General features: G+C 40.0%; 1 protein-coding gene across 4 annotated transcripts in view; it reads left to right on the plus strand.

Annotated features, from left to right (window-relative positions):
• The window catches only part of Art3 (arginine methyltransferase 3), a 64445-nt gene that overhangs the window by 19314 nt on the left and 20541 nt on the right, over nt 1–24590 (plus strand). For all 4 annotated transcript variants that reach the window (XM_070098441.1, XM_070098442.1, XM_070098443.1 and 1 more), the window contains exons 4-6: nt 925–1029; nt 11034–11218; nt 16648–16871. In XM_070098441.1, the coding sequence (XP_069954542.1) occupies nt 925–1029; nt 11034–11218; nt 16648–16871 (514 nt within the window). The remainder of the gene's footprint in view (nt 1–924; nt 1030–11033; nt 11219–16647; nt 16872–24590) is intronic.

Below are 24590 nucleotides of genomic sequence, written 5' to 3' on the forward strand. Positions count from 1 at the left end.
CTTCAACTCTATACATCCTTGGTTAGGCCTCATTTAGATTATGCTGCACAGTTTTGGTCACCGTATTACAGAATGGATATAAATTCTCTGGAAAATGTACAAAGGAGGATGACAAAGATGATCCCATGTATCAGAAACCTTCCCTATGAGGATAGACTAAGGGCCCTGAAACTGCACTCTCTAGAAAGACGTAGAATTAGGGGGGATATGATTGAGGTTTATAAGTGGATGACAGGAATAAATAAAGGGGATGTAAATAGTGTGCTGAAAATATCTAGCCTAGACAGGACTCGCAGCAATGGTTTTAAGTTGGAAAAATTCAGATTCAGGAGGGATATAGGAAAGTACTGGTTTGGTAATAGAGTTGTGGATGAGTGGAACAAACTCCCAAGTACCGTTATAGAGGCCAGAACGTTGTGTAGCTTTAAAAATAGGTTGGATAAATACATGAGTAGATGTGGGTGGGTGTGAGTTGGACCTGATAGCTTGTGCTAACAGGTCGGTTGCCGTGTTCCTCCCTTAAGTCAATGTGACCTGACCTGACTAGGTTGGGTGCATTGGCTTAAGCCGGTAGGGACTTGGACCTGCCTCGCATGGGCCAGTAGGCCTTCTGCAGTGTTCCTTCGTTCTTATGTTCTTATGTTATACCATGCTTAGAGATATAAGAATTTTATTATTATTTGCCACAAGAATTCATGCTAATGAGAAAGATACACTCCTTAATGATTGAGGGAAGTGAAGGTGTGGGGAGTGATTATGTGTGAGTGATGGGGAGAGTGTTGAATAATGATGAAAGTTTTTTCCTTCTTTTTGGGTCACCCTGCCTTGGTGGGAAATGGCGGACGTGTTAAAAAAAATAGTAATTATAATAATAATAATAATAATAATAATATGATTTATTTCTTACTTTGTGCAAATCTGCAGAATGACAACGGCATAATCAAAACGGTAGGAGATATGAGGCCCGAAGAAGATGAAGGATACTTCAACTCGTATGCTCACTTTGACATCCACCATGAAATGCTAACGGTAAGTCACTACTACAACTGACAGTGTTCACAACCTCTAATCTACCACTGAATTGTAATGTTGATGTCGGTCTTCAACTCTTCCTGGAAAACTGTTCCAGAATGCATATGCACCATACTAGACTTTTTTTTTTTCAACAAACCAGTCATATCCCACCAAGGCAGGATGACCTATAGAGAAAAACGAGTTTCTCTTTTTAACTCTATTAATGTATACAGGAGAGGGGGTTACTATCCCCTTGCTCCCAGCATTTAAGTCGCCTCTTATGACACGCATGCCTTACAGAGGAAGAATTCTCTTCCACTTCTTCACAGAGATAAGAGGAAATAAACAAGAACAATAACTAGTAAGAAAATAGAAGAAAACCCAGAGGGGTGTTTTTTTTTTTCAACAAACCGGCCATATCCCACCAAGGCAGGGTGGCCCAAAAAGAAAACGAAAGTTTCTCTTTTTAAATTTAGTAATTTATACAGGAGAAGGGGTTACTAGCCCCTTGCTCCCGGCATTTTAGTCGCCTCTTACAACACGTATGGCTTATAGAGGAAGAATTCTGTTCCACTTCCCCATGGAGATAAGAAGAAATAAACAAGAATAAGAACTAGAAAGAAAATAAAAGAAAACCCAGAGGGGTGTGTATATTATGCTTGTACATGTATGTGTAGTGTGACCTAAGTGTAAGTAGAAGTAGCAAGACGTACCTGAAATCCTGCATGTTTATGAGACAGAAAAAAGACACCAGCAATTCTACCATCGTGTAAAACAATTACCAGCTTTCATTTTACACACTAGACCTATGGTGGTTATATTTATAACCTTAGTGGAGTGTAAGCCAGCAGAAGGCTCAGTCAGATGACCAAAAGCTCCAGCTGTAGGTCTTCATATGACTAAAGACCTGTGTCAGGAAACACTTGTCCTGTTTCCTGAACAATCTAACCTAACCTAAACCACACTAGAAACAAGTATCTCTGAATCCCTCATGTTTGACTGAACCGTAGTAGAAACTCAGTGGAAATGAAAAGTCCTCAAATGTAGAATAACTTTCTATACAAGTTAAAACAAGTTATGTATTAAATGAATTAAAATCAAAGTTCACGAAATAGTCATTGTTTAACTGCTCATTAATTTTCAACTATCAACCAAAACTTTAACCTTAATTATGCAGTGTCACTAACTTAATGGTATATAATACTGTTGGGGTGTGAGCAAGGTAACATTTATGAAGGGATTCAGAGAGACTGGTTAGGTGGACTTGAGTCCTGGAGGTGGGAAGTACAGTGCCTGTGGTCTGAGGGAGGGGTAAAGATATTTGCTGTTTGGAGGAACATGTGAACTGTTGTATCTGGCAAGGCAATGATAGTGTGAATGATGGTGAAAATGCTTCTTTTTTCGGGTCACCCTGCCTCAGTGGGAGACGACCAGTGTGTAAAAAAAAATTGTTAGATGTGTGTACACTACTATATCATACAAATACGGTAGAAACCCTGTATCCACGGATTCAGTTTCAGTGGTTTTGTTTTACCGTGGCTTGAAAATAACCTTTAATTTTGCTTAACCCTTTGACTGTCGCGGCCGTATATATACGTTTGCGAGGTACCGTGTTTGACGTATATATACTCATAAATTCTAGCGGCTTCAAATCAGGCAGGAGAAAGCTAGTAGGCCCACATGTGAGAGAATGGGTCTGTGTGGTCAGTGTGCACCATATAAAAAAAATCCTGGAGCACGCAGTGCATAATGAGAAAAAAAAAACTCCGACCGTTTTTTTTAATTAAAATGCCGACTTTGTGGTCTATTTTCGTATAGTATTTGTGGTTGTATTCTCGTTTTCTTGGTCTCATTTGATAGAATGGAAACTATATTATAGAAATGGAGGTGATTTTGATTAATTTTACTATAAAAAGAACCTGGAAATGGAGCACAAAGTACAGGAAATGTTTGATTTTTGCCGATGTTCAAAAGTGAACAAATGATGTCATTGTCCAATAAATGTCCAAATAGCCATTCTAATACGCAGTCATGAATGGGTTGATGTAATTTTTACAATTATTACAGTATTGCAGTAGTCTGCATAACAGTAAATCTTCTATTTTTTGTTTGAATAAAATTTCAAAATAAAAAGCAAGAGTAATAACACAGGGACCTGGAGACATGACTGATGAACAAAGAAAATGTTATTTTAGAGCCAGGAATGTCTGCATTGTTCATTCTGGACCTTATTTTGAAATTGTCGTATTTTTTAATTTTCGTGAAATTGGCCAAATTGCAAATTTCTGACCATGTTATTGGGTAGTTGAAATCGGTAAATGGGCAGTTTCTTGTACTCAATCGATAGAAAAAATAGAGTTCTGAAGAAATAGTTATGAGTTTGGTTGACTGGAATAACGGAATTAGCCGAAAATAGGGTTCAAAGTGGGCGAAATTGCCGATTTTTAAATATCGCCGAAGTCGCTAACTTCGCGAGAGCGTAATTCCGCCAGTTTTCCATCAAATTTCGTTTTTTTGGTGTCTTTACAATCGGGAAAAGATTCTCTATCATTTCATAAGAAAAAATAATTTTTTTTTTTTTCGAATATTTTGCGACACCAGAAGCAACTTCAGGATTTGGCCCTTCGACAGTCAAAGGGTTAATAATGGCTCCAAAGTGCAAGAGTATTAATAGTGGCAGTTCTTCAAGGCCTAAGAGAAGTTGTGAAGTGCTTCTCATCAGTGAAAAAGTGATAATTCTTGACTTATTATGTATAATTTATCAATTAAACTTTATCATAGGTATGTGTGTAAACAAAAAACGACTCGTATATACGTTTCGCAACTATTCACGGTTTTGAGTGCAGGAGGACACCATTTATACAGCAGGTTAGGTTCCAGGCTACTGCTGTAAAGTGAAAAGTGCTGTAAAATGAAACATAGCCCCCTCCCCACTTTTTTTTTTCTCTTCCAATTGCATATAAAAACCTGATAACATGTTTACACCATCATATATTAACCCCTTGACTGCCGTAACCCCAAATCCTGAGGTGTCTCCTGGTGTCGCAAAATTTCCAAAAAAAAAAAAATTTTTTTTTCTTATGAAATGATAGAGAATCTTTTCCCGATTGTAATGACACCAAAAGAATGATATTTGATGGAAAACTGACAGAATTGCACTCGAGCGAAGTTAGCGACCTCGGCGATATTTACAAATCGGCTATTTCGCCCACTTTGAGCCCTATTTTTGGCTAATTCCATTGTTTCAGTCGACCAAACTCATAGCTATTTCTTTAGAACTCCATTTTTTCTATCGATTGAGTACAAGAAACTGCCCATTTACCGATTTCAACTACCCAATAACGTGGTCAGAAATTTGCAATTTGGCTAATTTCACGAAAATTAAAAAATATGACAGTTTCAAAATAGGGTCCAGAATGAACAGTGCAGACATTCCTGGCTCTAAAATAACATTTTCTTTGTTCATCAGTTACATCTCCAGTCCCCTCTGATATTATTCTTGCTTTCTATTTTGAATTTTTATTTGGGACCAAGTAAACCAAGTCCTAACCGATATAAGCTGGGAAGATATACTAAGCAACACAGACCCCAACTTATGCCTAGAACAGATTAACTCGGTAGCACTCGATGTATGCACAAGGCTTATTCCTCTAAGAAAAAGGAGGAGTAGATGTAAAACAGAAAGAGACAGGCGCTCCCTTTACAGGCGACGGAAAAGAATAACAGAGCGGCTAAAAGAGGTCAATATATCTGAAATGCGTAGGGAGACACTGGTCAGAGAAATAGCAAGCATCGAACTTAAGCTAAAAGAATCCTTTAGGAGTCAGGAATCGCGGGAAGAACTAAAAGCCATAAATGAAATCGAAAGAAACCCAAAGTATTTCTTCTCCTATGCCAAATCAAAATCGAGAACAACGTCCAGTATTGGGCCCCTACTTAAACAAGATGGGTCCTACACAGATGACAACAAGGAAATGAGTGAGCTACTCAAGTCCCAATATGACTCAGTTTTTAGCAAGCCGCTAACCAGACTGAGAGTCGAAGATCAAAATGAATTTTTTATGAGAGAGCCACAAAATTTGATTAACACAAGCCTATCCGATGTTATCCTGATGCCAAATGACTTCGAACAGGCGATAAATGACATGCCCATGCACTCTGCCCCAGGGCCAGACTCATGGAACTCTGTGTTCATCAAGAACTGCAAGAAGCCCCTATCACGAGCCTTTTCCATCCTATGGAGAGGGAGCATGGACACGGGGGTCGTCCCACAGTTACTAAAAACAACAGACATAGTCCCACTCCACAAAGGGGGCAGTAAAGCAACAGCAAAGAACTACAGACCAATAGCACTAACATCCCATATCATAAAAATCTTTGAAAGGGTCCTAAGAAGCAAGATCACCACGCATCTAGAAACCCATCAGTTACACAACCCAGGGCAACATGGGTTTAGAACAGGTCGCTCCTGTCTGTCTCAACTATTGGACCACTACGACAAGGTCCTAAATGCACTAGAAGACAAAAAGAATGCAGATGTAATATATACAGACTTTGCAAAAGCCTTCGACAAGTGTGACCATGGCGTAATAGCGCACAAAATGCGTGCTAAAGGAATAACAGGAAAAGTCGGTCGATGGATCTATAATTTCCTCACTAACAGAACACAGAGAGTAGTCGTCAACAGAGTAAAGTCCGAGGCAGCTACGGTGAAAAGCTCTGTTCCACAAGGCACAGTACTCGCTCCCATCTTGTTCCTCATCCTTATATCCGACATAGACAAGGATGTCAGCCACAGCACCGTGTCTTCCTTTGCAGATGACACCCGAATCTGCATGACAGTGTCTTCCATTGCAGACACTGCAAAGCTCCAGGCAGACATCAACCAAATCTTTCAGTGGGCTGCAGAAAACAATATGAAGTTCAACGATGAGAAATTTCAATTACTCAGATATGGTAAACATGAGGAAATTAAATCTTCATCAGAGTACAAAACAAATTCTGGCCACAAAATAGAGCGAAACACCAACGTCAAAGACCTGGGAGTGATCATGTCGGAGGATCTCACCTTCAAGGACCATAACATTGTATCAATCGCATCTGCTAGAAAAATGACAGGATGGATAATGAGAACCTTCAAAACTAGGGAGGCCAAGCCCATGATGACACTCTTCAGGTCACTTGTTCTATCTAGGCTGGAATATTGCTGCACACTAACAGCACCTTTCAAGGCAGGTGAAATTGCCGACCTAGAAAATGTACAGAGAACTTTCACGGCGCGCATAACGGAGATAAAACACCTCAATTATTGGGAGCGCTTGAGGTTCCTAAACCTGTATTCCCTGGAACGCAGGAGGGAGAGATACATGATTATATACACCTGGAAAATCCTAGAGGGACTAGTACCGAACTTGCACACGAAAATCACCCACTACGAAAGCAAAAGACTTGGCAGACGATGCACCATCCCCCCAATGAAAAGCAGGGGTGTCACTAGCACGTTAAGAGACCATACAATAAGTGTCAGGGGCCCGAGACTGTTCAACTGCCTCCCAGCACACATAAGGGGGATTACCAACAGACCCCTGGCAGTCTTCAAGCTGGCACTGGACAAGCACCTAAAGTCAGTTCCGGATCAGCCGGGCTGTGGCTCGTATGTTGGTTTGCGTGCAGCCAGCAGCAACAGCCTGGTTGATCAGGCTCTGATCCACCAGGAGGCCTGGTCTCAGACCGGGCCGCGGGGGCGTTGACCCCCGGAACTCTCTCCAGGTAAACTCCAGGTAAACAAAAAATAGAAGATTTACTGTTATGCAGACTACTGCAATATTGTAATAATTGTATGAATAATGTCAACCCATTCATGACTGCATATTAGAATGGCTTCTTGGACATTTATTGGAAAATGACATCATTTGTTTACTTTTGAACATCATCAAAAATCAAACATTTCCCCTACTTTGAGCTCCATTTCACAAGGTTCTTTTCATAGTAAACCCAATCAAAATCACCTCTATTTCTATAATATGTTTTCCATTCTATCAAATGAGACCAAGAAAACGAGAATACAACCATAAATACTATACGAAAATAGGCCACAAAGTCGGCACTTTAATTAAAAAAGACGGTTGGATTTTTTTTTCTCATGCACTGCGTGCTGCATTCTCTCACATGTTGGCCTACCAGCTTTCTCCTGCTTGATTTGAAGCTGCTAGAATTTATGAGTACAGTGGACCCCCGGTTCGCGAAGTCATCGGTATCCGATAAATCCGGTATCCGAAGCATTATATCGCAAAAAATTTGCCTCGGTTCCCGTTACAAAACCCGGTACGTGATACGATTTGTACGAGATGTGTCCACGTGTGGCCTGAACTGCCCCATGTGTGCCAGTGTTTACAAGCCAGCCATTGTGTGCACATCTAAGGATACATTCGGTACATTCCATATTATCCATATTATCACTGTTTTTGGTGCTTGTTTCTGCAAAATAAGTCACCATGGGCCCCAAGAAAGCTTCTAGTACCAACCCATCGAGACCAAGGGTGCTAATGACTATTGAAATGAAGAAAGAGATAATTGCAAAGTATGAAAGTGGAGTGCGTGTGTCGGACCTGGCCAAGTTGTATAGTAAATCCCATTCAACCATCCCTACTATAGTGAGCAGGAAAACGGCAATCAAGGAAGCTGTTCTTGCAAAAGGTGCGACTGTGATTACAAAACAGTGATTGCAAGTGTTAGAAAATGTTGAGAGACTGTTATTGGTGTGGATAAATGAAAAACAGATAGCTGGAGATAGCATCTCTCAAGCGATCATTTGTGAAAAGGCTAGGCAGTTGCATGAGGATTTAATTAGAAAAATGCCTGCAACTAGTGGTGATGTGAGTGAATTTAAGGCCAGCAAAGGTTGGTTTGAAAGATTTAAGAATCGTAGTGGCATACATAGTGTGATTAGGCATGGTGAGGCTGCCAGTTCAGACCAAAAAGCAGCTGAAAAATATGTGCATGAATTCAAGGAGTACATAAAGGCTGAAGGATTGAAAGCTGGTCCTAGTGGCATTAAAAGAAGAAGGGAAGTAACCCCGGAAAAGGACTTGCTACCTCAAGTCCTAATGGAGGGGGATTCCCCTTCTAAACATTAAAAACTTCGACACACTCCCCTCCTTCCATCCCATCAATCATCACCAGATCTTCATTAAAGGTAAGTGTCAATTATTCTATTGTGATTATTCCATTGTTATTATTGTTATTGTAATTATTCTATTGCATTAAATTTAATATTTCATGTGGTAAAAGTTTTTTTTTCATACTTTTGGGTGTCTTGCACGGATTAATTTGATTTCCATTATTTCTTATGATGAAAATTGATTCGCTTTCCGATAATTTTGCTTTACGATGAGCTCTCAGGAATGGATTAATAACGTGAACCGGGGGTCCACTGTATATACAGTGGACCCCCGCATAACGATCACCTCCAAATGCGACCAATTATGTAAGTGTATTTATGTAAGTGCGTTTGTACGTGCATGTTTGGGGGTCTGAAATGGACTAATCTACTTCGCAATATTCCTTATGGGAAAAAATTCGGTCAGTACTGGCACCTGAACATACTACTGGAATGAAAAAAGTTCGTTAACCGGGGGTCCACTGTATATGTCAAAAACGGTGGCTCGTAAGATGTATATTTTTTTTTTTATTATCACACTGGCTGATTCCCACCAAGGCAGGGTGGCCTGAAAAAGAAAAACTTACACCATCATTCACTCCATCACTGTCTTGCCAGAAGGGTGCTTTGCACTACAGTTTTTAAACTGCAACATTAACACCCCTCCTTCAGAGTGCAGGCACTGTACTTCCCATCTCCAGGACTCAAGTCCGGCCTGCCCATCTGTAAATATATTAAACAACCACGGTGACATCACACATCCCTGTCTAAGGCCTACTTTTACTGGGAAATAATTTCCCTCTTTCCTACATACTCTAACTTGAGCCTCACTATCCTCGTGAAAACTCTTCACTGCTTTCAGTAACCTACCTCCTATACCTATTCTCCGTCTTACTCTTAATTCTTTCAATAATAACTCTACCATACACTTTACCAGGTATACTCAACAGACTTATCCCCCTATAATTTTTGCACTCTCTTTTATCCCCTTTGCCTTTATACAAAGGAACTATGCATGAAAAACTTTCACCATCCATACACCTGCAACATCTGCCACATTGCCCCCCTATCCACCCTGTCATATGCCTTTTCTAAATCCATAAATGCCATAAAGACCTCTTTAGCCTTATCTAAATACTGTTCACTTATATGTTTCACTGTAAACACAAGGTCCACACACCCCCTACCTTTCCTAAAGCCTCCTTGTTCATCTGCTATCCTATTCTCCGTCTTACTCTTAATTCTTTCAATAATAACTCTACCATACACTTTACCAGGTATACTCAACAGACTTATCCCCCTATAATTTTTGCACTCTCTTTTATCCCCTTTGCCTTTATACAAAGGAACTATGCATGCTTTCTGCCAATCCCTAGGTACCTTACCCTCTTCCATACATTTATTAAATAATTGCACCAACCACTCCAAAACTGTATCCCCACCTGCTTTTAACATTTCTATCTTTATCCCATCAATCCCGGCTGCCTTACCCCCTTTCATTTTACCTACTGCCTCACGAACTTCCCCCACACTCACAACTGGCTCTTCCTCACTCCTACAAGATGTTATTCCTCCTTGTCCTATACACGAAATCACAGCTTCCCTATCTTCATCAACATTTAACAATTCCTCAAAATATTCCCTCCATCTTCCCAATACCTCTAACTCTCCATTTAATAACTCTCCTCTCCTATTTTTAACTGACAAATCCATTTGTTCTCTAGGCTTTCTTAACTTGTTAATCTCACTCCAAAACCTAGATGTATGTATATATATATGCATGTGCATGTCTGTGAAGTGTGACCAAAGTGTAAGTAGGAGTAGCAAGATATCCTTGTTATCTAGCATGTTTATGAGACAGAAAAAAAACCCAGCAATCCTACCATCATGCAAAACAGTTACAGGTTTCTGTTTCACACTCATCTGGCAGGACGGTAGTACTTCCCTGGGTGGTTGCTGTCTACCAACCTACTATATACATATACGACCAAAACAGTCAAAGGGTTAACTGAGCAATAGAGCTAGACCTAAAAAATGCATATACAGTACACACATTATTTACCTAAAAATATTTTTGTCCTTAGCTTATAGTGAGTGGTGAATATATTTATTATATGAAGCCAAATAAATGAAGAATGGGTATATGTAATTGAAAACTACTGTACGTATTAGCAAAATGTTGTAAAGCAAAGCTCTGTAAAGTGGGGCCCTCCTGTATCCATGGTAGGTTTTGACATGTATCCCCCGTGGATACAGGGGAGGACTACTGTATACAGTAGAGTACTTTGGTGCACTTTTTTACTGTGTTTTAATATCAATCTGATATAGTGAATGCCCCGTATTAGTCTGTTAAAGCGAGGATTCACTGTACTATGACTTATGGTAATTTTATTTTGACCTATTAATTTTGTTGGCACTGTATTGTGGGGTACTTGGTTTATAATATAAGTTTCATGTTCCTATTGAGTCATTAGTTAGTAATAAGCATACTTGTATTTGTAGAATGATGCAAAATAAATCAGAGAATGGACAAGATCCAACCCCATGGTAAACCATTCCTAAAACTAGTAGGATAATATTTTAAAGTTTCAACCAGTTAGGTATGTTTCTATGCTTAAAGGTCAGCATAGTTCCCCATTGTGGCCACAAACAGTCTTCACAGACAAATGTCACACCCACATGGCAGTGATAAAGTTGTTTTATTATCAGTTTCATGCTGTGAAGGCAAAAATTTGTAGATTATGCCAGATATCTTCAGCTATCAATTACTAATTACCAGTTTACCTATTACCAGTTGGCTATTCTTGATGCATATTTATCTGGAATTTATTGTAATGTTTTAAATTTTTTTTACCCTCAGGATCGCATAAGAACTGAATCGTATAGGGATGCAATCATGAAGAATTCCAACCTTTTGAACGGCAAGAGAGTTTTGGACCTTGGTTGTGGAACAGCCATCCTGTCCATGTTCTGTGCCAAAACTGGGGCCATGGTCACTGGGGTGGATATGTCCGACGTTATCTACCAGGCCATGGATATTGTCAAGTTGGTTTTTATACAGTTGCATTCTTTCAAATGTCTTATGTAAATACTGTACCACACAGTGGATTTGTCAGGTGCCATGGTAACATCCACCAGATCTTGTATCTAGGAACACTATGGTTGCCATGGCAACATCCACCAGATCTTGTATCTAGGAACACTGTTGTTTCTGTGGTAACATCCACCAGATCTTGTATCTAGGAACAATATGGTTGCTATGGTAACATCCACCAGATCTTGTATCTAGGATCACTATTGTTGCTATGGTAATATCCACCAGATCTTGTATCCAGGAACACTATTGTTGCCATGGTAACATCCTCCAGATCTTGTATTTAGGAACACTATGGTTGCCATACCTGGAGTATACCTGGAGAGGGTTTCAGGGGTCAATGCCCCCACGGCCCAGTCTGAGACCAGGCCTCGTGGTGGATCAGGGTCTGATCAGCCAGGCTGTTACTGTTGGCCGCATGCAAACTGACGTATGAGCCACAGCCCGGCTGGTCAGGTACTGACTTTAGGTGCCTGTCCAGTGCCTTCTTGAAGATAGTGAGGGGTGTATTGGTAAGTCCCCTTACGTATGCTGGGAGGTAATTTAGGTGCTTTATCGTACATGTGTGTGCCAAGAAAATTCTTTGTACACTCTCCAGGTCAGCAGTTTCACCTGCCTTGAAGGAAGCAGTTTGTGTACAGCAGTCTTTCAGCCTAGACAGAACAAGTGATTTGAAGAGAATCATCATGGGCTTGGCATCCCTAGTTTTGAAGGTTCTCATTATCCATCCTATCATTTTTCTAGCAGATGCGGTAACATCCACCATATCTTGTATCTAGGAACATATGGTTGCCATGGTAACATCCACCAGATCTTGTATCTAGGAACACTATGGTTGCTATGGTACCATTCACCAGATCTTGTATCTAGGAACATTATGGTTGCCATGGTAACATCCACCAGTTCTTGTATCTAGAAACACTATGGTTGCTATGGTAGCATCCACCATATCTTGTATCTAGGAACACTATGGTTGCCATGGTAACATCCACCAGATCTTGTGTCTAGGAACACTATGGTTACTATGGTAGCATCCACCAGATCCTGTATCAGGGAATGCTATGGTTGCCATGGTTAGGTTAGGTTTCCGAAGTGCTGTTTCTAATGCTTGATATATTTATCATTTGATGGATATTGTAAAGTTAGAAAGAACAAAAAGGCACAATACCATGACTGGAACAATACACAAATAACCCGCACATAAGATAAAGGAACTTATGACATCATCGTAAGTTTCTCTCTTCTATGTCCGGGTTATTTGTGTACTGTAAAATTATTTTTTAGGAAATCCATGATTTTTAACCCTAGAGAGATATACCTGTAGAAAGAGTCTTCATTAGTTATACCTGTTAACTGACTCACAAAATCATAGTAGCACAATTGCAAACAACTCACAGAGCTGGTGAGGGGTTGAAACTATGGCTGTGAGTGCCAAAACTCACAGGCCAAGTAGTTAACACACTGACCTGTGAGTTTTGGTACCTGCCATGGGTTGAAATCCCACCCGTTCCATGATTTATACCCAGGTATGCTGTACCCAGTGAGGACAAATATTAAAACATAATTGTTGTAATCAGAATTTATTGTTTATATACAGGAACATCTCTATGGGGAAGTGGTGAAGAATTCTTCCTCCATAAGCCAAGCATGTCGTAAGAGGTGGCTAAAATGCCACGAGCATAAATTACTAAATATATAAAGAAGAAATAACTTTGTTTCTTCTTTTTCTTGTCACCCTGCCTGGGTGGTCACCCTGCCTGGGTGGTCACCCTGCCTGGGTGGTCACCCTGCCTGGGTGGTCACCCTGCCTGGGTGGTCACCCTGCCTGGGTGGTCACCCTGCCTGGGTGGTCACCCTGCCTGGGTGGTCACCCTGCCTGGGTGGGAGATGGCTGATGTGTTAATAAAAATATTTAACAAGCACAGTAACACTCATTGAAGTGAATATGAGTGAGACTTATCACAATTTTATTTTACCAGTCATAGCCATGAATGCCTCACTAGGGTTTATAAGATACCACATGGATAACTTCAGGATCATATGCCTGGCAGGCAGGTAATCACCACAAACCATTTTATTGTTTGTGATCTAACTGTACAAAGATGTACCATTGTTAGAAAGTTATTGTTTTGGATACTGATAAATGGTTAACTTTCATTTTGTTCTCAATAAATTGTAAAGTTAGATTCTTTTTTTTAATCTTTAACTCTTCATCTGTCCAGATGTAGACCTACGTTTGCACCGCTAGCGCTCCGATCGTAGATCTATGTTTCATTTTACATGCTTTCAAATGTAAAAAAAATGTAGATCTACGTTCGGATCGCTAGCGGTGCAAATGTAGATCTACGTTTGGATCGCTAGTGGTGCAAATGTAGATCTACGTTCGGATCGCTAGTGGTGCAAATGTAGATCTACGTTCGGATCGCTAGCGGTGCAAATGTAGATCTACGTTTGGATCGCTAGTGGTGCAAATGTAGATCTACGTTCGGATCGCTAGTGGTGCAAATGTAGATCTACGTTCGGATCGCTAGCGGTGCAAATGTAGATCTACGTTTGGATCGCTAGTGGTGCAAATGTAGATCTACGTTCGGATCGCTAGCGGTGCAAATGTAGATCTACGTTCGGATCGCTAGTGGTGCAAATGTAGATCTACGTTCGGATCGCTAGTGGTGCAAATGTAGATCTACGTTCGGATCGCTAGCGGTGCAAATGTAGATCTACATTTGGACAGTTTAAGGGTAAATAAAAAATGTTTGCCTAGTTTTGTTTGTACTTTGTTTCATTTGTAATTTGTTTTTGCCAACTGGCTTTCTCTTTTATATAAACTATAAATCAGTATTTGTTTTTAATATACAGTGGACCCTCAACCAGCGATATTAATCCGTTCCTGAGAGCTCATCGTTAGTCAAAATTATCATTAGTCAATTAATTTTCCCCATAAGAAATAATGGAAATCAAATTAATCCGTGCAAGACACCCAAAAGTATTGAAAAAAAATTTTTTTACCACATGAAATATTAATTTTAATACACACAAACTGAAGATTACATGCACAGTTACATGACACTTACCTTTATTGAAGATCTGGTGATGATTGATGGGATGGGAGGAGGGGAGAGCGTTGATCTTCTTAGTGTTTAGAAGGGGAATCCCCTTCCATTAGCACTTGAGGCAGCAAGTCTTTTTCTGGGGTTACTTCCCTTGTTCTTTTAATGCCACTAGGACCAGCTTCAGTCACTGGACTTCTGTCGCACAACATATCTGTCCATAGTTACCTGTACCTCTCGTTCCTTTATGACTTTCCTAAAGTGGTTCACAACATTGTCAGTGTACAGGTTGCCAACACGGCTTGCAGTAGCTGTGTCAGGGTGATTTTCATCAAAAAAGGTTTGCACTTCAAGCCACTTGGCACACATTTCCTTTATCTTAGAAGTAGGCAACTTCTTCAATTTCTCTCTCCCCTCCTCCGAAGCAGTTTCCTCAGGTCTGCCCTCTTGCTGTTCAAGATGATCTAGCAGCTCATCAGTGGTTAGTTCTTCACTGTCCTCCACCACCAACTCTTCCACATCCTCCCCACTAACCTCCAACCCCAAGGACTTCCCCAATGCCACAATGGATTCCTCAACTGGCATAGGATTCTCAGGGTTAGCCTCAAACCCTTCAAAATCCCTTTTGTCTACACATTCTGGCCTCAGTTTTTTCCAAGCAGAGTTCAATGTCCTCTTAGTCACTTCCTCCCAAGCCTTACCTATAATGTTTACACAATTGAGGATGGTAAAATGATCTTTCCAAAACTCTCTTAGTCAGTTGAGTTTCTGAGGTCACTACAAAGCACCTTTCAAACATAGCTTTTGTGTCCAGTTTCTTGAAGTTGGAAATAACCTGCTGGTCCATGGGCTGCAGGAGAGGAGTGGTATTAGGAGGCAAAAACTTCACCTTAATGAAGCTCATGTCCCTAGAAAGTCGCTCTGCCAAGTCTGAAGGATGACCAGGAGCATTGTCTAATACCAGGAGGCACTTAAGGTCTAATTTCTTTTCAATTAGGTAATTTTTCACATTGGGGGCAAATGCATGGTGTAACCAGTCATAGAAAAAGTCCCTAGTGACCCATGCCTTACTGTTTGCCCTCCACAGCACACACAAATTAGCCTTGAGGACATTGTTTTTCCTGAACACACTGGGAGTTTCAGAGTGATACACCAATAAAGGCTTCACTTTGCAATCACCAATAGCATTGGCACACACCAACAGAGTAAGCCTGTCTTTCATAGGCTTATGTCCTGGGAGTGCCTTTTCCTCCTGAGTAATCTACGTCCTGCTTGGCATTGTCTTCCAAAACAGGCCTGTTTCGTCACAATTAAACACTTGTTCAGGTTTCAGTCCTTCACTATCTATGTACTCCTTGAAGTCCTGCACATATTTTTCAGCCGATTTGTGGTCCGAACTGGCAGCCTCACCATGCCTTATCACACTATGAATGCCACTACGCTTCTTAAATCTCTCAAACCAACCTTTGCTGGCCTTAAATTCACTCACATCACTAGTTGCTGGCATTTTTGTAATTAAATCGTCATGCAACTTCCTAGCCTTTTCACATATGATCGCTTGAGAGATGCTGTCTCCTTCTATCTGTTTCTCGTTTATCCACACCAATAACAGTCTCTCAACATCTTCTATCACTTGCGATCTCAGTTTCGAAAACATAGTTGCACCTTTGGCAAGAACAGCTTCCTTGATTGCCGTTTTCTTACCCACAATAGTAGCGATGGTTGATTGGGGTTTATTATACAACCTGACCAGCTCAGAGACAAGCACTCCACTTTCATACTTAGCAATAATCTCTTTCTTCATCTCCATAGTAATTCTCACCCTTTTTGCTGTAGGGTTGGCACTAGAAGCTTTCTTGGGGCCCATGGTGACTTACTTTGCAGGTGCAATCACTACAAAGGCTGTGATAATATGAAATGTTCCAGTTGTTGTATGTTTGGAAGCGACCGCGGTGGCTGGCTGGCTTGTAAACACTGGCACCCAAGGGACAAGTGAGGCGCGCTCAGGCCAAAGTGGACGCGTATGGTACGGAACGAATAGCGCTGGTCGGGTTTTTAAGCGCTAGTTGAGGCAAAATATTTGCGTTAAAATGCATCGCTAGTCAGATTTATCGTTAATCGTTGCCATCGCTGGTCGCGGGTCCACTGTATATACAATCTAAACTGTTAAATTAAATTTTTTTTGTTGCATGTTTATTAGTGAGAAAAATATAATTAAATTTTATTTTGTACACAATGTAAATTGTTAATTTTATTTTTTCTATTACATGCTTTTTATTGAATAAATTATAAATTTTATTTTGTATGCATTAAGTTGTTATTCACACCAACAGAGAAAATGAACTGGAGAATACTATCAAGTTGTGTAAAGGCAGACTCGAGGATCTGGACTTTGAGCACAAGTTCGACTTCATCATTTCCGAATGGATGGGATACTTCCTGCTGTTTGAGGGCATGTTGGACTCGGTGCTCTATGCCAGGGATAAACACCTGGCCAACGGAGGCTTGCTCCTCCCCAGCCGCTGCACCTTGCACCTCGTAGGGATGGAAGATATGGGTTGGTGTGTTTGAATTTTTAATATTTGAGTTTTGGCACAATGCTGTACTGGTTTATAGTGTGCCTTGATAAATGAGACACTTGTACAACATTATTTAACCTAAAGGCATGACCTGTTTCCATTAGTGGTTTTGTCCATTGGAGACTCTGCCTACCACTGCTCCACCTCATCTGTTGTCAGTATATAAGCCCCTTCTCCACAAATACACAGATACCATAATTTTTAAAGGGGTGGATCGGTAAGTCAGCAGAAGGCCTCAGTCAGATGTCCAAAGGCTTCAGCTGCGAGTCATCATATGACTGTAACCTGCATCAAGAAACTCGTCTTGTTTCCTGATGAACTTTTTTTTTTTTTTTTTCAACAAACCGGCCGTATCCCACCAAGGCGGGGTGGCCCAAAAAGAAAAACAAAAGTTTCTCATTTCAAATTTAGTAATTTATACAGGAGAAGGGGTTACTAGCCCCTTGCTCCCGGCATTTTAGTCGCCTCTTACACCACGCATGGCTTACGGAGGAAGAATTCTGTTCCACTTCTCCATGGAGGTAAGAGGAAATAAACAAGAACAAGAACTAGAAAGAAAATAGCAGAAAACCCAGAGGGGTGTGTATATATATGCTTGTACATGTATGTGTACATAAGAACATAAGAAAGGAGGAACACTGCAGCAGGCCTGTTGGCCCATACTAGGCAGGTCCTTTACAATTCATCCCACTAACAAAACATTTGACCAACCCAATTTTCAATGCTACCCAAGAAATAAGCTCTGATGTGCAAGTCCCACTCAAATCCAACCCCTCCCACTCATGTACTTATCCAACCTAAATTTGAAACTACCCAAAGTCCTAGCCTCAATAACCCAACTAGGTAGACTGTTCCACTCATTAACTACCCTATTTCCAAACCAATACTTTCCTGTGTCCTTTCTAAATCTAAACTTATCTAATTTAAATCCATTACTGCGGGTTCTCTCTTGGAGAGATATCCTCAAGACCTTATTAATATCCCCTTTATTAATACCTATCTTCCACTTATACACTTCGATCAGGTCTCCCCTCATTCTTCGTCTAACAAGTGAATGTAACTTAAGAGTCTTCAATCTTTCTTCATAAGGAAGATTTCTAATGCTATGTATTAATTTAGTCATCCTACGCTGAATGTTTTCTAACGAATTTATGTCCATTCTGTAATATGGAGACCAGAATTGAGCTGCATAATCTAGGTGAGGCCTTACTAATGATGTATAAAGCTGCAGTATGACCTCTGGACTTCTGTTGCTTACACTTCTTGATATAAATCCCAGTAATCTATTTGCCTTATTACGTACGCTTAGGCATTGCTGTCTTGGTTTAAGGTTACTGCTCACCATAACCCCCAAGTCCTTTTCGCAATCTGTATGGCTAAGTTCTACATCATTTAACTTATAAGTGCTAGGGTTATGGACACTCCCCAGCTTCAGAACCTTGCATTTATCTACATTGAACTGCATCTGCCACTTTTCTGACCAAGAATATAGTTTGTTTAAATCCTCCTGAAGTTCCCTAACGTCTACGTTTGAATCAATTATCCTACCTATCTTTGTGTCATCGGCGAATTTACTCATATCACTAGTAATTCCCTCATCAAGGTCATTGATATACAGTGGACCCCCGGTTAACGATATTTTTTCACTCCAGAAGTATGTTCAGGTGCCAGTACTGACCGAATTTATTCCCATAAGAAATATTGTGAAGTAGATTAGTCCATTTCAGACCCCCAAACATACACATACAAACGCACTTACATAAATACACTTACATAATTGGTCACATTCGGAGGTAATCGTTTTGCGGGGGTCCACTGTATATTATAAACAACAACGGGCCCAAGACTGATCCTTGTGGAATGCCACTTGTTACAGATCCCCACTCGGATTTAACCCCATTTATGGACACACTCTGCTTCCTGTCTGTGAGCCATGACTCGACCCATGAGAGCACTTTTCCCCCAATGCCATGAGCTGCCACTTTCTTTAACAGTCTTTGGTGCGGAACTCTATCAAAAGCCTTACTAAAATCTAAGTAAATAATATCAAACTCTTTATCGTGGTCAACAGCCTCAAAAACTTTACTGAAGAAAGTTAATAAATTAGTTAGACAAGACCGGCCTCTTGTGAATCCATGCTGAGTATCATTAATCAAGCTATGTTTATCGAGATGGCTTCTTATAATCTCAGCTATAATTGACTCTAGTAATTTGCCTACAATTGAGGTCAGGCTTATTGGGTGGTAATTTGTCCCCTGTTTTAAAAATAGGAATTACATTAGCCATCTTCCACATATCAGACACTACACCTGTTTGAAGAGATAAATTAAAAATATTAGTTAATGGTTCACAGAGTTCCATTTTGCATTCCTTAAGAACCCTTGAAAAAACCTCATCAGGACCCGGCGACTTATTTTGCTTCAGTCTGTCTATCTGCTTCACAACCATTTCACTAGTGACTGTGATGTTACATAATTTATCTTCTTCTAGCCCACTATAAAAATTAATTACTGGAATATTGTTAGTGTCTTCCTGTGTTATAACCGAGAGAAAATAATTATTTAAAATTGAGCACATTTCATTCTCTTTATCAGTAAGATACCCATAGTTATTTTTAAGGGGACCTATCTTATCTCTAACTTTTATTCTATAGACCTGGAAAAAACTTTTTGGGTTAGTTTTAGAATCCCTAGCAACTTTAATTTCATAGTCCCTTTTAGCTTTTCTTATCCCCTTTTTAATGTCCCTCTTAATGTCAATATACTGATTCATAAGATGACCCTCACCTCTTTTGATATGCCTATAAATTCCTTTCTTATGCCCTAGTAGATATTTGAGCCTATTATTCATCCATTTTGGGTCATTTCTATTTGATCTAATTTCTTTATACGGGATAAACGTTCTTTGAGCAGCATGTATAGTGTTCAGAAAACTGTCATATTGATAGCTCTCTTTGTTACCCCAGTCAACAGATGATAAGTGTTCTCTAAGCCCATCGTAATCTGCTAAGCGAAAATCTGGGACTGTTACTGAGTTATCGCTACTATCGTACTTCCATTCAATGCTAAATGTAATTGATTTGTGGTCGCTAGCACCCAGTTCCTCTGAAATTTCTAAATTATTAACAAAGGATTCATTGTTTGCCAGAACTAAGTCAAGCAGGTTATTTCCCCTTGTAGGTTCTGTCACAAACTGCTTCAAAAAACAATCCTGAACTACTTCTAAGAAGTCGTATGATTCTAAATTCCCAGTCAAGAAATTCCAATCAATATGACTATAATTAAAGTCTCCTAGAATTACTACATTATCGTGCCTTGTGGCCTTAACAATTTCCTCCCATAGTAGTCTCCCTTGGTCCCTATCTAAGTTTGGGGGACGGTATATCACTCCTAAAATCAGTTTTTCATGCCCCTCTGAAAATTCTATCCAAACAGACTCTGTATGTGTTACTTCAGACTTAATACCCGTTTTTATGCAACAGTTAAGCGATCTCGGACATACAATGCCACCCCACCCCCCTTCCCGATACTTCTATCTACTTGGAACAATTTAAAACCCTGAATGTGACATTCCGCAGGCATGTCCCGACTTTTTGAATTAAACCACATCTCAGTTAAGGCAAATACATCAATGTTGCCTGCACTAGCAACTAATCTCAACTCGTCCATCTTATTCCTAGCACTACGGCTATTAGCATAATAAACATTGAAAGACTCTCCTTTCTCTTTACCCTTCCTGCTCATTTCTGTTTTCTACTAAACCTATTACTGTCCTTATCACCCAGTGTCACTGGCTTTTCAATATCTACCTCGTTCTGCTTATTACTAGTTCCCCTAGAACTCATAATATTACTACACTGGGACTTCACTGTTTTCCTGCCAAAACCCATACCACTAACTATTCCTAGTTTAACCCTTTGACTGTTTTGGTCGTATATAGTAGGTTGGTAGACAGCAACCACCCAGGGAGGTACTACCGTCCTGCCAAGTGAGTGTAAAACGAAAGCCTGTAATTGTTTTACATGATGGTAGGATTGCTGGTGTCTATTGTCTGTCTCATAAATATGCAAGATTACAGGCATGTCGTGCTACTTCTACTTACACTTAAGTCACACTACACATACATGTACACGTTTATTGATACACACTCATCTGAGTTTTCTTCGATTTAATCTTAATAGTTCTTGGTCTTATTACTTTTCCTTTTATATCCATGGGGAAGTGGAATAAGAATCTTTCCTCCGTAAGCCATGCGTGTTGTAAAAGTCAACTAAAATGCCGGGAACAATGGGCTAGTAACCCCTTTTCCTGTAAAGATTACTAAAAAGAATAAGAAGAAAATTGTCAAAGTGGGAAGTCTGAATGTGCGTGGATGTTGTGCAAATGATAAGAAAGAGATGATTGTGGATGTTATGAATGAGAAGAAACTGGATGTCCTGGCTTTAAGTGAAACGAAGCTGAAGGGGGTGGGAGAGTTTCAATGGAGAGGAATAAATGGGATTAGGTCAGGGGTTTCAAATAGAGTTAGAGCTAAAGAAGGAGTAGCAATAATGTTGAAGGATAAGCTATGGCAGGAAAAGAGGGACTATAAATGTATATATTCAAGGATTATGTGGAGTAAAATAAAGATTGGATGTGAAAAGTGGGTTATAGTAAGCGTGTATGCACCTGGAGAAGAGAGAAGTGTAGAGGAGAGAGAGAGAGATTCTGGGAAATGTTGAGTGAATGCGTGGGGAGTTTTGAATCAAGTGTGAGAGTAATGATGGTTGGGGATTTCAATGCTAAAGTGGGTAAAAATGTTATGGAGGGAGTAGTAGGTAAATTTGGGGTGCCAGGGGTAAATGTAAATGGGGAGCCTTTAATTGAGCTATGTGTAGAAAGAAATTTGGTAATAAGTTATACATATTTTATGAAAAAGAGGATAAATAAATATACAAGGTATGATGTAGCACGTAATGAAAGTAGTTTGTTAGATTATGTATTGGTGGATAAAAGGTTGATGGGTAGGCTCCAGGATGTACATGTTTATAGAGGGGCAACTGATATATCGGATCATTATTTAGTTGTAGCTACAGTTAGAGTAAGAGGTAGATGGGAAAAGAGGAAGGTGGCAACAACAAGTAAGAGGGAGGTGAAAGTGTATAAACTAAGGGAGGAGGAAGTTCGGGCGAGATATAAGCGACTATTGGCAGAAAGGTGGGCTAGTGCAAAGATGAGTAGTGGGGGTTGGGGGTTGAAGAGGGTTGGAATAGTTTTAAAAATGCAGTATTAGAATGTGGGGCAGAAGTTTGTGGTTATAGGAGGGTGGGGGCAGGAGGAAAGAGGAGTGATTGGTGGAATGATGAAGTAAAGGGTGTGATAAAAGAGAAAAAGGTAGCTTACAAGAGGTTTTTACAAAGCAGAAGTGTTATAAGAAGAGCAGAGTATATGGAGAGTAAAAGAAAGGTGAAGAGAGTGGTGAGAGAGTGCAAAAGGAGAGCAGATGAAAGAGTGGGAGAGGCACTGTCAAGAAATTTTAATGAAAATAAGAAAAAATTTTGGAGTGATTTAAACAAGTTAAGAAAGCCTAGGGGGGGATATAGTGTTGGAGTGGTTGGTACTTTTGTTTAATAAATGTATGAAAGAGGGGAAGGTACCTAGGGATTGGCGGAGAGCATGTATAGTCCCTTTATATAAAGGGAAAGGGGACAAAAGAGATTGTAAAAATTATAGAGGAATAAGTTTATTGAGTATACCAGGAAAAGTGTATGATAGGGTTATAATTGAAAGAATTATAGGTAAGACAGAATGTAGGATTGCAGATGAGCAGGGAGGCTTCAGAGTGGGTAGGGGATGTGTAGATCAAGTGTTTACATTGAAGCATATATGTGAACAGTATTTAGATAAAGGTAGGGAAGTTTTTATTGCATTTATGGATTTAGAAAAGGCATATGATAGAGTGGATAGAGGAGCAATGTGGCAGATGTTGCAAGTTTATGGAATAGGTGGTAAGTTACTAAATGCTGTAAAGAGCTTTTATGAGGATAGTGAGGCTCAGGTTAGGGTGTGTAGAAGAGAGGGAGAATACTTCCTTGTAAAAGTAGGTCTTAGACAGGGATGTGTAATGTCACCATGGTTGTTTAATATATTTATAGATGGGGTTGTAAAAGAAGTAAATGCTAGGGTGTTCGGGAGAGGGGTGGGATTAAATTATGGGGAATCAAATTCAAAATGGGAATTGACAGTTAATTTTTGCTGATGATACTGTGCTTATGGGAGATTCTAAAGAAAAATTGCAAAGGTTAGTAGATGAGTTTGAGAATGTGTGTAAAGGTAGAAAGTTGAAAGTGAACATAGAAAAGAGTAAGGTGATGAGGGTATCAAATGATTTAGATAAAGAAAAATTGGATATCAAATTGGGGAGTAGTAGTATGGAAGAAGTGAATGTTTTCAGATACTTGGGAGTTGACGTGTCGGCGGATGGACTTATGAAGGATGAGGTTAATCATAGAATTGATGAGGGAAAAAAGGTGAGTGGTGTGTTGATGTATATGTGGAGTCAAAAAACGTTATCTGTGGAGGCAAAGAAGGGAATGTATGAAGGTATAGTAGTACCAACACTCTTATATGGATGTGAAGCTTGGGTGGTAAATGCAGCAGCGAGGAGATGGTTGGAGGCAGTGGAGATGTCCTGTCTAAGGGCAATGTGTGGTGTAAATATTATGCAGAAAATTCGGAGTGTGGAAATTAGGAGAAGGTGTGGAGTTAATAAAAGCATTAGTCAGAGGACAGAAGAGGGGTTGTTGAGGTGGTTTGGTCATTTAGAGAGAATGGATCAAAGTAGAATGACATGGAAAGCATATAAATCTATAGAGGAAGGAAGGAGGGGTAGGGGTCATCCTCGAAAGGGTTGGAAAGAGGGGGTAAAGGAGGTTTTGTGGGCGAGGGGCTTGGACTTCCAGCAAGCGTGCATGAGCGTGTTAGATAGGAGTGAATGGAGACGAATGATACTTGGGACCTGACGATCTGTTGGAGTGTGAGCAGGGTAATATTTAGTGAAGGGATTCAGGGAAACCGGTTATTTTCATATAGTCGGACTTGAGTCCTGGAAATGGGAAGTACAATGCCTGCACTTCAAAGGAGGGGTTTGGGATATTGGCAATTTGGAGGGGTATGTTGTGTATCTTTATACGTATATGCTTCTAAACTGTTGTATTCTGAGCACCTCTGCAAAAACAGTGATAATGTGTGAGTGTGGTGAAAGTGTTGAATGATGATGAAAGTATTTTCTTTTTGGGGATTTTCTTTCTTTTTTGGGTCACCCTGCCTCGGTGGGAGACGGCCGACTTGTTGAAAAAAAAAAAATATACGTCTTACGAGCCAGTGTTTCTGACATATATATACTCAATAATTCTAGCTGCTTCAAATCAAGCGGAAGAAAGCTGGTAGGCCCACATGTGAGAGAACGAGTCTGTGTGGTCAGCGTGCACCATATAAAAAAAATCCTGCAGCACACAGTGCGTAATGAGAAAAAAAAACTGATCGTTTTTTTGGATTAAAACGCCGACTTTGAGGTGTATTTTCATATAGTATTTATCGATGTATTTGCGTTTTCATGGTCTTAGGTGATAAAATGGAAAACATATTACAGAAATAGAGATGATTTTCATTACTTTGACGATGAAAACGACCTTGAAACTGAGCTCAAAGTAGCGGAAA

This window comes from Cherax quadricarinatus, chromosome 62 (assembly GCF_038502225.1).
Source record: "Cherax quadricarinatus isolate ZL_2023a chromosome 62, ASM3850222v1, whole genome shotgun sequence".
Taxonomy (NCBI): Eukaryota; Metazoa; Arthropoda; class Malacostraca; order Decapoda; family Parastacidae; genus Cherax; species Cherax quadricarinatus.